At 44.5% G+C, this 14734-nt stretch overlaps 1 protein-coding gene across 1 annotated transcript in view; it reads left to right on the forward strand.

Moving 5' to 3' along the window:
• Nucleotides 1-2152: 2152 nt before the first annotated feature.
• xk (X-linked Kx blood group (McLeod syndrome)) overlaps nt 2153-14734 on the forward strand; it is a 50975-nt gene continuing 38393 nt past the window's right edge. Inside the window, exons 1-2 of the mRNA XM_070892700.1 lie at nt 2153-2397; nt 7845-8107. Of these exons, the coding sequence (XP_070748801.1) occupies nt 2153-2397; nt 7845-8107 (508 nt within the window). The remainder of the gene's footprint in view (nt 2398-7844; nt 8108-14734) is intronic.

Genomic DNA, 14734 nt, shown 5'->3' on the forward strand with positions numbered 1-14734 from the left:
GGAGGAACTTAAAATAATCACTATCACTAAAGAAAAAGTACTTGGTAAAATAATGGATAGAAAGGTGGATAAGTCCCCTGGATCTGGTGACTTGCATCCTAGGATCTTCAAAGAAGTGGCTGCAAAAATAGTGGATGCATTGGTTGTAATCTACCAAAATTCCATGGATTCTGGAGAGGTCCCAGTGGATTGGAAAAACGCAAATGTAACGGCCCTATTTAAAAAAGGAGGTAGACAGAAAACTGGAAACTATAGACCAGTTAGCCTAACACCTGTCATTGGGAAAATGCTGGAGTCCATTATTAAGGAAGCAGTAGCAGGACATTTGGAAAAACATAATACAATCAGAGTCAGCATGGTTTTATGAAAGTGAAATTATGTTTGACAAATTTACTGGAGTTCTTTGAGGATGTAACGAGTTGGAACCAGTGGATGTGGTGTATTTGGATTTCCAGAAGGCATTCGATAAGGTGCCACATAAAAAGTTACTGCACAAAATAAAAGCTCACAGGGTTGGGGTTAATATATTAACATGCATAGTGGATTGGCTATTTAGCAGAAAACAGGGAGTCGGGATAAATGGGTCATTTTCAGGTTGGCAAACAGTAACTAGTGGGGTGCCGCAGGGATCAATGCTTAGGACTGAACTATTTACAATCTATATTAATGATTTTGATGAAGGGACTGAGTGTAATGTAGCCAAGTTTGCTGATGTTACAAAAATGGTGGGAAAGTAAGTTGTGACGAGGTCACAAGAAATCTGCAAAGGAATATAGACAGGCTAAGTGAGTGGGCAAACATTTGGCAGATCGAGTATAATGTGAGAAAGTGTGAGGTTATCTACTTTTGCAGAAAAAATAAAAAATATATTATTATTTAAATTGAGAGAAATTACAAAATGCTGCAGTATAGAGGGACCTGAGCATTCTTGTGCATGAAATTCAAAAAGTTAGTATGCAGGTACAGCAAGTAATCAGGAAGGCAAATGGAATGTTGGCCTTTATTGCAAAGGGGATAGAGTATAAAAGCAGGGAAGTCCTGCTACAACTGTACAGGGTATTGTTGAGCCCACATACAGAGTACAGTGTACAGTTTTGTTCACCTTATTTAAGGAGGGAGATACTTGCATTGGAGGCAGTTCATAGAAGGTTCACTAGGTTGATTCCTGTGATGAAGGGGTTGACTTATAAAGAAAGGTTGAGCAGGTTGGGCCTATACCATTGGAGTTTAGAAGAATGAGAGGTGATCTTATTGAAACATATAAGATACTGAAGGGGCTTGACAAGGTAGATGTGGAGAGGATGCTTCCCCTCATGGGGGAATTTAGAACTAGGGGGCATAGTTTCAGAATAAGGGGTCACCCATTTAGAATTTCTTCTCTCAGAGGGTCGTAAATCTGTGGAATTATCTGACCCAGAGCTGTGGAGGCTGGGTCATTGAATATATTTAAGGTGGATAGACAGATTTTTGAGCAGTAAGGGAGCGGGCAGGGAAGTGGAGCTGAGCCCAGGATCAGATCAGCCAAGATCTTATTAAATATCGGAGCAGACTCGAGCGGCCAAATGGCCTACTGCTCCTTTTTCCTATGTTCTTATATTCTTATTATTGGTCCTTTTTAAATGTATCACTTGGAACCCACTCATTGAAATCACCAAATACAGATGGAGCAAAGCCATCTGTATAAGGCTGTGGGGTATTATCCAAAATGACACTCATCTCAACCCACATCGAAGTGATATGCTGAATCTTTCGACATATCCACTATCAATGGGCAATGCATTGAAATCTGTCATTTATAAACACGCCCGCATTCTCCTCAATATTACTCTCGTTTTTTGTCCACTTTATCTTATACATATTATTACTCTGTGGTCGTTGTCACTTCTTATCGAATAATTGACTGCAGAAAATATAAAACCCTAGCATAAACGTATCAATAAATAAGTCTGGATGAGATTGTGGTGAGGTCTGAGATTGTCGGTCCCTAAGACTCCCCCTAGTGGAATATTACTGACCCCATGATGTGGCTGTCGAACCACCTCCCATGTCTGCAGCAGGTCAGCGACATACAGCACCAGAGCTAATGGATGCATTCAGTTATTCTCGCGGTTATTGAACCATTCCCCCATCCCCTGTTCTTTCCCCGCGGAGGATGAAACCCCCGGGCGGTATCTTCGTGTCGGTTTTTCTCTTCGCTGCTGAGATGGTCGCAGCCCTGTATCTCAGCAGCACCTACAGATCTGCGGGGGACAGTATCTGGCAGGGGCTCACTCTCGTCTTCGCCCTGGTGCCATCGATCCTGGTCCAATTCGCTCTCACCTTCGTCCACCGGGATGTGAGCAGGGACAGACCCCTGGTACTGTTCCTGCACCTGCTGCAACTGGGACCATTCGTCAGGTAGGCGCCTTGCAACCTAGCGGAGCTTGCTGCTGCTGGCCGGGCTCAGGAACCGGCGTGTCTGCGAGTGTCAGTGTGTGACTCGGAGATGGACCAGGAGCCTCGCAAGGATACGTGACGAGATTCCCTGTGCGCGGTACAGATTGCATTTATCGGGGAACACGCATTTTCAGTTCTGTGTTCGGGTGTCACAGCCGGGGGTAGAGAGGTGGGGACGCTGTTCAGATGAGCTCGTTTGTGCATTTCAATTCTGACTTAGCTCCGGACACTGCCCCCATCACCAACAATGTGATAAATCCGCTGTTGTCATCCAAATGAGGGGGGGTTGGAGAAAGAGTAAGAATTATTATCTATGTTGCTACGTCTTAACCCGAAGCTGTTTCATGCAAATTCGGTTCATTAACCAACTCACCACTCTCATTTCCGATTGCATTTGCCTCCTCGACACATCATGGATTTAAACATCAGAGCAAATACGCACACACATGCGTCAGATAAAATCTGTTTATGATAGAGGAAAATGCATGTAAAAAGAGGGGTTCGTGTTTCTGCAGATAACAGGGCGAATGACAAATATTGGTGAATGCGTGTCTTATAGTATAGGAGGCGTGAGCAAGACTGAAACATAGGAGGTGAGACTGTATGTATACATGCAGGCAGTGGGACTTTCTGTGGGCCTGCCTCAGCTTGTAGGGCCGTAAATCATCGCTGCATTCAAATATTCTGATTTTCAAACACTGTTCAGCGAGGCTAAATCACATTAGCGACGAGATTCTTGAGTAGAGTGTGCACTCATTTCTGTGTATTAAAGTTTGCATTAAACCTTTTAGGAAGAAAATCATCTCCGGGTAAAATTATTTTAACAGCAAAATCACCAAGTAGCCATTTATGAAATCATTTGCTACCGTCCATCCTTCCTCACGGTAACTCAACCCGATGAACCGGAAACTGCAACCTGAACATTCATGCATAATGCAAAGGGCATTCTGCACAGACAGGTTCCACACTGACCCACTGCCACACTGAAACTTAAACCTCGACACAGAAAATCGACTTGCTCCTTGCAATCATTGACCTTTAGTATTAGCCCAAGAATTCAGAATTAGTTCTCATGCTTCTATATTCTAAGGGATAGATAGATTTGCCCCTGCACTCAGGAATCACCCACCCAGCATGGAGCTCCAGCAGCAACTCCTTTGTCCTTTTCGAGGGATTGGCAGCTACACGTGCTGCAGTCCAAGGGTTATTACAATAAAAGCGCATTATCACGTATGTGTATGTTTATTCGATAAAAAAACATAAAATGATTAAATAACAGTTGGCATTTCTATAACAGGCCACGGAAGATGCGGCTGGTGGGGAATTGCGTCGAAATTAAACAGCAGTGCAAAAAAAATTATATTTCACGTACTGATCTTTCTAATATTTCTGCTTTTGCAACATTTTGTTAGTTTCTGGTATGTTAAATGCAATCTGTGCATGTTCTGCAGGCCGCCATCACTGTGTGTTTATCCAGGCGTGTCTAAGAATGCCGCTCCTTTCAGTCTCTGTCTTTTATTTCGCTGAGCTGGTTGTGTTGCAATGGATGCTGACGGAACAGTTGCATTGCCAGCGCTCTGTATTACACTTTTACTAGCAGCAGTCGTTCCCGGCTGTAGATAATGTTGAGCAGATAGAGCGAACTGTATTTAACCATAACGGGAAAGTATAGCATTGCTAGACATATATAAATAACCATGTTAAATTTTAACGGATCATTCGCCAGTTCAAATATTCAGTAGCAGGGCGTAATGATTAAACAATAACATACTAGCCAAAATAATTAGATTACAATACCTATTAACATAATAAGTCTGGATATGGTTTGCACTTCATGTAATACTATTCCAATCACAATTTGTTAATAATGCTCCTTCTGTTGTAAATCAATACACCCTCCAATTCACCAAGACCAATGCAGTGGGAGGCCTGGACATAACGTTCTCTTGAAGCATTTATTTGTCAACAACAAAAGATTGAAGGCACTGGGTAAGGCCAATGCAGAATAAAGAAGGTGCAGTAATCCGGTCTTTTGGGAAGAAGACCTCACCGCTATCAATCGTGAGAGTGTGCTCTCAGATTTGTCTGTAACGTTAACTCAAATGCATCAACCAGAGATGACTTTCTTTTTCGAGAATGGGGAAATGTCCCTGTGGAAAACCAGGGACAGTGAAGACTGAGTGAGCAATTAATGTTAGAGTATGGAGATAGTGAATCAGTGGATGTATGTGAAAGTACTGTCAGTGAACATATGCCAGTTTTTATACAGGGGTGAGGTAGCATAGTGGTTATGTTACAGGATGAGTAATCCAGAGGCCTGGACTAATTAATCCAGAGACAAGAGTTCATAACCCCCCCCCCCCCCCCCCCATGGCAGCAGGGGAATTTAAATTCAATTAAATGAATCTGGAATAACAATCTACTATCAGCAATGGTGACCATGAAATTACCAGATTGTCATAAAAACCCATCTGGTTCACTAATGTCCATTAGGGAAGGAAATCTGCTGTCCTATATGTGACTCCAGACCAAGTAATGAATTAAAAAAACAATACAGACTGACCATTAGATGAAATTATGAAATAATTCATAATGGATAAGATAAACTTTTTAAAAACTGTGTTCATGAGATGCGGGCGTCGATGGCAAGGCCAGCTTTTATTGTCCACTCCTAATTGCCCTTGAGAAGATGGTGGTGAGCCGTCTTCTTGAACCACTACAGTTTGTGAGGTGAAGGAACTCTCACAGTTCTGTTATGGAGGGAGATCCAAGATTTTAACCCAGCAACGATAAAGGAATGGCAACATACTTCTAAGTCAGGATGGTGTGTGACTTTGAGGGGAACTTGGAGGTGGTGGTGTTCCCATGCACTTGCTGCCCTTGTCCTTCGAGGTGGTAGAGGTCATGGGTTTGAGAAGTGCTGTCGAAGAAGCCTTGGTGAGTTGCTGCAGTGCGTCTTGTAGATGGTACACACTTCAGCCATGGTGTGCCAATGGTGGAGGGAATTAATGTTTAAGGTGGTGAATGGAGTGCCAATCAAGCAGGCTACTTTGCCTGGATGGTGTCAAGCTCCTGGAGTGCTATTGGAGCTGCATTCATCCAGGCAAGTTCAGATTATTCCATCACACTCCTGACTTGTGCCTTGTAGATGGCGGAAAGTCAGGGAGTCAGGAGGTGGGACACTCGCCGCAGGATACCCAGCCTCTGACCTGCTCTTGTTGCCACAATATTTATGTGGTTGGTCCAGTTTCTGGTCAATGGTGACCACCGCCCCCCCCCCCAGGATGTTGATGTTGGGGGATTCGGCGATGGTAATGCCATTGAATGTCAAGGGGTGGCGGTTAGACGCTCTCTTGTTGGAGATAGTCATTGCCTGGCACTTGTGTGGCGCGAATGTTACTTGCCACTTATCAGCCCATGCCTGAATGTTGTTCAGGTCTTGCTTCATGCGGACATAGTCTGCTTCATTATCTGAGTTGTTGCGAATGGCACTGAACAGTGTGCAATCATCAGCGAACATCCCCACTCTGACCTTATGATGTAGGGATGGTCATTGTTGAAGCAGCTGAAGATGGTTGGGCCAATGACACTGCCCTGAGGAACTCCTGGACTCCTAGGATGATTGGCCTCCAAAAACCACAACCATCTTCCTTTTTGCTAAGTGTGACTCCAGCCAGTGGAGAGTTTTCCCCTGATTCCCATTGACTTCAATGTTGCTACTGAGCTGTTGCTAGCGGTTGGGAAACTTTAAACTTTGTTCATGAGAACTCGATCTAAGTCAGCTGGGACAAAAGTCGGACAACCAATAGTAGCGCCATTCTTCTTTTAAAATCAACAAATCAATTTATGTTAATAATACTATAAATTAATGGCAGATTGAATAATATCAAATTATTGGAATGTTTAATGCTAAATGCAGCCACTGGGCTTCACATGAGAAATGACATGAAGGTTTAATTAAAAAAACAAATGTGTGCACAGCAAAGTGCTAGCAATGTTCCTATTTTAAAGTTGTTTTAAGGTTCTTTGTAATCCAAGATTGAATGATCTGAAGGTACAGCTGTAAATAATTATAGGGGTGATTCCATGATCCCATGATTCCATTGGGGAACTGCACTTGCAGAAAGCTAGGCCAGAGAATTGGGGCTATAATAGTGTAGACTTGTCTCCGACCCGTGAGATAATAAAATCACCCTTTATTTCATTACAGTGCTCACATGCACAGAGTAATTTAATTAAAAAAAAATGTTTAACTTTAATCTCACACTTTTCTTCAGCTGATACACAGACATCAACTGAGAGAAGTAGAGTAAGCTGGTACAAGCCAAATATAATATAGCAGGAATGTACAGGGAGACAGAAGTCATGTTTTTAAGACAGATGTCATGTTCTTCCCTACTTGTCAGCTAAAAATGTGTTTATGAAATACATGAGGCAGTCTTCAGAGCCAGCAGATACAAAGATATTGGAAAATGGATAAGGCAGGACACTGGTAAGTGCTGGTAAAACTATTGCATCACTAGCAGAGCGGCGGGAGCGAAAAGGCTTGTGACAGAAACCACCCATTTACAAAGAGAGGGCCCAAGTTTGGTCGACTTACCGCCAGCTGCTGCCGAGTTTTCTCGGCGGTCTCCATGTTTTCTGGGTGCTCTTCCCCCTGAGCGAGTTTGGTCATGCCCTCACGCCAGTGGAGAGAGAAGACCGCTGGGGAGCATCCGCTGGCGTGCATCGCCAACAAAAGTCCTGCCGACCGCTCACTCCCCAGTTTGGTCCAGGCGATCCTCCGCTCCAGCAGCAGACGAGACTGCCACGTGGAGGCAGGTCTTACCTGAGCGGTAAGTATGAAGACCTGCAAGAAAAAGTTAGTGCACTTGTTTTCCTCATTTTTTTTGCAGCAATTTTGGTGGATGGAGTCCTCTGAAGGATTTGTAGTACTTTTTTTTCATGCGTTGAAAATTTTTAATTTTTCCCGCTGTCCCCTCCCTGGGCCCGACTCTATCTTCGGCGGTACTTTGACGAAGATCGCATTTGATGCCCAGAATGCAACCTACCGCCCGCTCAGAATCGCCGTATAAGGCCCATTTTTTCCGCCAGGCATCTTTTTCCACATTTTTCCACCAAATTTCCACCCAAAGTCCTGTCAGGATCTTAGCGGTTTTTCAACGGTACATGGGCGGAACTGAGGATTGACCAAACTCGGGCCCATGGTCATTTAGTCAGCAGGGAAATGGGTTCGACATCAGAACTCAGTATCACAGCAATTATTTAGCAGCTGAGGCTTGAATCATGAATTTCTCCCAGCTTCCTCACAGCATGAATTGGAGCAGATTTTGTATCTTAAAGTGATGCACCAATTAACAGAGCTTCAGCATACCTTTTTCATGCTTCTTTCTGTTTAATATTTTCAGGTGTCTTGAAGCATTTTGCATCTACCTTAATGTTGGTAAAGTTGAAGAACCCTATGTCAGTATTACCAGAAAGAGACAGATGCGAAAACATGGCTACTCTGAAGAAATTGAGAAGGAAGTGGGTCAAGCTGAAGGCAAAATGTTCACACACAGAGCTGCTTTTAACCGGACTTCGGTGATTCAGGCTTTCTTAGGCTCTGCACCCCAACTTACCCTCCAGCTATATGTTAGTGTAAAGGAACAGATTGTAACTCCCGGTAGAGGTACGTATTGTTTGTAATGTTGGAATTGCACCTTTGGGATCTGAGCTTGAATTCACTCCAGACTAATTAGATGAACGTCTATTATTAGTTCAGATGCTCCAATTATATTTGGGGATCAGTAATTCTGCTGTTGAATCTGCTGCTGCATTTTACTTTTAATTTTTATTATTAAAATAATTCTTTATTTTCAACACTTTGCCTTCTTGGACAGATTTGTGTGCACCTTTGGAAGTGGCTTAGTGAGTTGCAGTAAATGGTGAGACATAATGGTACCCCCCACAATATTGATGAGTGTGAAAGGAATGGCTTGTGCATTGTAGGGATGCTTTATGGTGTTGGTGTGGGGTGGTGCCAACCTGGCGCATCATGTGACAGCCAGGGTGTACAGCGTCAAGTGAAGTAAACCTGGCCATGGTGAGGCCATCCCTGGCCTCCCGGGCAGCAATGTGGTTGGGTGCTGATGCCCTGTGTCCTGTGCAGCATCAGTTGATTGCGGAGAAGGTTGGTGGTGTTGTTGTTGGTGCTGCTGGTGTTCCCGGTGCTGCTGGTGTTGGGGATGATCGTGATGGGATTCTGAGGACCAAGGTGAGATAGTTTCAAGGGCACTGATGCTAATGTAATAGATGGCAGGTGAACTTGAGACGACAGAAGCAATCTGTCAGTGGTGAGAGAGGTTGTTCCAATGAGGTGACACTGGATAGAGCGATTGCTCCAAAGACTTGAAACCTGCATAAAGCTCAATGTGCCTTCCAAATGCAGTTAACAAGAGGTTCTGATCTTGGGAAATGAACGGCTGTGAGATGGAAGCTTTTATAGCACAATTGCAGCTGTCAGGTAAAGAAATGGATTCATGATGGCATAACTCCCGACGATCTTACCTGACGTGATCCCTGAGCAGCGGGGATGTCATGGAAAACCTGGTCAAATGGTAAGTTCAGCTCAAAATTGTCTTTAATAGCCTCTTAATCACCAGTGGCTCAGGTTAGGGGTCAGGCGATGGCCAGTGGCTGGACTCAGTCCGCGGGGCCGCGAGTGGCCTCCCAGCCGGGCCTGGGCCTCGTCTCAAACCACAGCCCGGCAGCAGATAGCTCCTTGGGCCCGAGGGCAGCTCCGCACTTGCAGCAGGTAGAGGAGGGCTGGATGGTGGGCGGCCGAGAGCAGGCAGAGGAGGGCATACGGCGTAGGGCCGGGCAGTGGAGGGGCATACGGCGGAGGGCCAGCGGTGGAAGGCAGGGTGGTAGAGGGCAGACAGTGGAGGGCCGGGCCGGGCTGGGAGCGTTGGACAACATTTAGTCCTAAATCAGCAGCCTTGCTTTAAGTGAAGGGGGTGTTTCAGACCAGGGGGTGGGCGGTACGGCAGCTCATGTGGAGGAGGGACAACTGAGAAGTGATGTTGTTCAACATTTAATCCTATATTATCTTTGCTTTAATTGTGGGTTCTACCCCCTCCCCAACTGGGGGAGGTGGGACCTGTACAAGCAGGGCAGGTTGCACCTCAACTGCGCCGGGACCAGTATCCTCACGGGCCAATGGGAGGGAGGGAGGCGGTTGCTAGTGCTGTTGGGGAGGGTTTAAACTAGCTTGGCAGGGGGATGGGAACCCGAGGATAGATTCAGCAGCGAGGGAAGTAAAGCTGGAATTGAAACGCAAAAATGTAGAAAGTGAATTTGAAGGACAGAGGAAACAAGGGCTAGAAAGTAGTCAACATGGAGGTCTGGCTGTACTAAATGGTATATATTTCAATTCAAGGAGTATAGCGAATAAGGCAAATGAGCTGAGAGCACAGCTGAGACACTTGGGAGTATGACGTAATCATTACAGAGACATGGCTAAAAGAGGAGCAGGTGTGGAGGCTCAACTTTCCTGGTTACAGGATCTTCAGAAGGGATAGAGAGGGTGTAAAAAGGGAGGGTGGCGGTCACGGTATTGATTAAAGAAACTATTACAGCTGTGAGGAGGGATGATATGTTAGAGGGATCATCAAATGAGGCCATATGGGTCGAACTGAAAAAACAAAAAAGGGGTGATCACATTGCTGGAAGTGTACTATAGATCTCCAAATAGTGAGAGGGAGATAGAAGAGCAAATATGTAGGCAAATTTCTGAGATGTGCAAAAACTATAGGGCAGTAATAGTAGGGGATTTCAACTATCCTAATATTAACTGGGACAAAATTAGTGTGAAGGATATCGAGGGTGCGGGATTCCTAAAATGCATTCAAGAGAATTCTTTTAGCCAGTATGTAGCAAGCCCAACACAGGTGAGGCGGTTCAGGATTTAGTTTTAGGGAATGAAGCTGGGCAGGTGGAAGGGGTATCAGTGAGAGAGCATTTAGGTGCTAGTGACCATAATTCAGTTAGAGTTAAGGTAGTTATGGAAAAGGACAAGGATAGACCAGGAATAAAAGTTCTACATTGGGGAAAAGCCAACTTTGCTAAGCTGAGAGGTGATTTGGCCATTGTGGACTAGAAACAGCTACTTGTAGGTAAATCCGTGTCAGAGCAGTGGGAGGCATTCAAGAAGGGGATCCGGAGGGTTCAGACCAAAAATGTGCCCTTAAAGAAAAAAGTTGGACTAAAAAATCTAGAGCCCCCTGGATGTCGAGAGACATACAGTGTAGAATAAAGGGGAAAAGGGAGGCTTATGACAGATATTGAGGGCTAAATACTACAGAATCTAGAGAAGTATAGAAAATGCAGGGTGAAATTAAAAAAGATATTAGGAAAGCAAAGAAAGAGCATGAAAAATTATTGGCAGGTGAAATCAAGGCAAACCCAAAGATGTTTTATAAATATATTAAGAGCAAGAGGATAACTGAAGAAAGAGTGGGGCCTATTAGAGACCATGAGGGTAATCTGTGTGTGGAGGCAGAAGATGTGGATATGGTTCTAATGAATACTTTGCGTCTGTTTTCACAAAAGAGAGGGGCGAAGCAGACATTGCAATCAGGGAGGAGGAGTATGAAATATTAGATAAAATAAACATAGTGAGAGAGGAAGTATTAAGGGGTTTAGCATTCGGCGCGGTGGCCAAGACCTGCAAGGACCACTTCAAGGTACAGCGTGTGCTGGAGAGTGATAGCTGTGAAGAGGGTGACTGAATTGGATGTCACCAGAATCCAGGTCGGTGACTGGAGCATGGGCAGGTACAGAAGGAGCGGTGAGAGATTGCAGGGTGATGTGATCGGTGCCCAGGAGAGACGAGAGTTCGGAGCCCAGAAGAGGCGAGGGCCCAGGGGCAGCACGGGCCAGCCTACACTGAAATATGTGTGCGCACTAGGTCCATGCAGCAGAGCTGGTCTCCAGGCGTCTTGGTTAATCCTTGCCACTGGGCCAAGACCTAACTCTCTCAAGCCCGTGTGATGGCTAGTGTGCAACGGCCACCACACGTAAAAAAAATCCATGCACTGCTATCTTCCATCCTTCAATATGTAGTTCGCAACCTGGAATATTAGGTCCTTCATTGAAACACCTGTGAACTCATTGAACTCATCCCTTTTTGGCGAGGAAGCAAGTTATCCTCAATACGAGGGACCGCCTATGATGAATCACCTAAATTGCCTCCCCGGCCGCTGCATGTCGGATCTGTTCAACATTGACAGACATCTGGGAAAGTAGCGTGGTGGCGGGTTGACAGCAGGGTCCCGACACTTTGTCAATCATTTTACATTTAACAGCTGCCCCGCCACTGATCCCATCCTCTGAGCACCAGCAAAATTCCGGTCTAGGTCTTCGTAAAACACATATCCAAATAGAAATATTTTACACTTAAGTTGTGTTTTGAATGACTGAAAAATGTAAGTTTATATTGGGACTACGCACAGTGATAGATGTGTGCAACTGCAAATAGTGTTATGATAAATCTAGGAGCAGGGCAGAAGCCAATTGGACAGAGTACCACCAAAGATAACGAGAAGAGGAGAAGATGTGGTAAATTAAGAAGTATGCCTCCAGTTAGAGTATTTCCTGTTGCCATGCCTGGTGGAACAGGAGTAGATTAGGTGATCAGGAAGTGGAAAATTAGAAGTAGATAAATATAGCTGGATCTGCGACACTTTTATGCTAAGCATGATAATCCACGGCCTTTTTAGGCTGGCCTAAAGTGCTCTCACCGAAAGTAGTTAAGAGTTTCATTTAAGTATGATCATTCATTTTACATCCACTGAGGAAGGAATTGTGTGGAGCACTCATCTTGTCTACCTGAAGTGGGTGTAAGGAAGCTTCACAGGACAAAGAAAAATAAACTGGTGCATTAATGCAGCTCCATTTCCAAATGCATTTATTGGAGGTGCTCTAAGAAGAAGTGCAGGAAAAGGAGGTTGCCCTCTTTGTCATTCTATGGCACCCCCTCTCAGAAGAAATGTACAGGTGATTACAGAGTAAGTATAGTCTCCAATATTCAGCAGACCTGTAGGCAGATGAGGAAAAAGGAAGTCTGCAAGGTAAGGCTAGCCAGCATTGTACATATCAAATGGGTGGGGAAAGTGCACAGACTACTAACTGTTACCTCTCACAATTTACAGCCTGACTGAGGCTTTATGCTCAACTCTCACAAAATAGTTATTTCCAAAGTTCTGGAGCATATACTGGAGCAGGATACACTGCCACATTGACCATTTGGAAATGTGATCCCCACAAAGTAACCTACACAACAAGGCTCATGATACAGGTTCATTTACTTGTCCTGGGTGCACATTCACCTGAATTCTTCAAGCTTCCAGCCTCTCAGCACTACTACTCTCCTTGCAGTGGACACCTGAATCAGAAAAGATCTTCCTCAGTTTAGACTTCACCCCCAATTCAACATCAGTTATTATTTAAATGGAGAAAGATTGCAAAATGCTACAGTACAGTGGGACCTGGGGATACTTGTGCATGAAACACAAAAGGATGGTATGCAGGTACAGCAAGTGATCAGGAAGGCCAATGGAATAGAAACATAGAAATTTACAGCGCAGAAGGAAGCCATTCTGGCCCATCGTGTCCGCGCCGGCCGACAGAGAGCCACACCGCCCTTGGTCAGTAGCCCTAAAGGTTACATAAATCGATGAACAATGACGGAAAGGCAAAGGGCACACAGCCCAACCAATCTGCCTCACCACAACTGTGACACTCCTTATACTAAAACATTCTACACTCCACCCAACCGAGCCATGTGATCTCCTGGGAGAGGCAAATAACAGATAAAAACACAAGCCAATTTAAAGAGAAAAAAATCTGGGAAAATTCCTCTCTGACCCATCCAGGCGATCGAAGCTAGTCCAGGAGATCACCCTGGCTGTATTCTATTCCCTGCAGTACTTCCCATTATATCTGTTCCGTCCAACAAAAAGTAATCCAGTCTAATCCCAATTATCAGCTCGGGGTTCGTAACCCTGCAGGTTACTGCATTTTAAGTGCCCTCTTGGTCTTTATTGCAAAGGGGATGGAATATAAAAGCAGGGAAATCTTGCTACAGCTATACACGGTATTGATGAGGCCACACTTGGAATACTGCGTGCAGTTTTGGTTTCCATATTTATGAAAGGATATACTTGCTTTGGAGGCAGTTCAGAGAAGGTTCACTAGGTTGATTCCAGAGATGAGGGGGTTAACTTATGAGGAAAGGTTGAGTAGGTTGGGCCTCTACTCATTGGAATTCAGAAGAATGAGAGGTGATCTAATTGAAACGTATAAGATTATGAGGTGGCTTGACAAGGTGGATGCAGAGAGGACGTTTCCACCGATAGGGGAGACTAGAACTAGAGGGTATAATGTTAGAATAAGGGGCCACCCATTTAAAATTGAGACGAGGAGAAATTTCTTCTCTCAGACCGTTGTGGATCTGTGGAATTCACTACCTCAGAGAGCTGTGGAAGCTGGGACATTGAATAACTTTAAGACAGAAATAGACAGTTTCTTAAACAATAAAGGGATAAGGGGTTATGGGGAGCGAGCAGGGAAGTGGACCTGAATCCATGATCGCATCAGCCATGATCATATTAAATGGCAGAGCAGGCTCGAGGGGCCGTATGGCCTACTCCTGCTCCTATTTCTTATGTTTTTATGTTTAATCAGAGGGAACAGTAGCATAGTGGTAATGTTACTGGGCTAGTAATCCAGAGACTTGGATGATCTGAGAACAAGAGTTCAAATCCCACCATGACAGCTGGGAAATTTGAATTCAGTTAAATAAATCTGGAATAAGCTAGTATCAGTAATGGTGACCATGTAAATACTGGATTGTGGTAAACCCATCTGGTGCTTTTGTCCTTTAGGGAAGGAAATCTGCTGTCCTTACCTGGTCTGGCCTATATGTGACTCCAGACCCACAGCAATGTTGACTCTTAATTGATCTCTGAAATGGCTTAGCAAGCCACTCAAGGGTAATTAGGTTTGGCCAATAAATGCTGGCCTTGCCAGAATTAAACCCCCCACCCATGCCAGTGAGTGTGAACTATCCATGCTGGACATGGCAGTAGCTGTGAATCATGACAACTATTTGTATTTATACTGTTATGTTTAGAATAACTCCACAAGACTGAGTACTGTAAGCTTAAACTGATGTGACCTTAGTCTTTTTAATAAAACTCCAGAGTGCCAAAGCAGCATGGCAGACAACCTTTTATACTCGCTTGCATGAGGTGTG

This window comes from Pristiophorus japonicus, chromosome 11 (genome assembly GCF_044704955.1).
Source record: "Pristiophorus japonicus isolate sPriJap1 chromosome 11, sPriJap1.hap1, whole genome shotgun sequence".
In the NCBI taxonomy this organism is placed as follows: Eukaryota; Metazoa; Chordata; class Chondrichthyes; family Pristiophoridae; genus Pristiophorus; species Pristiophorus japonicus.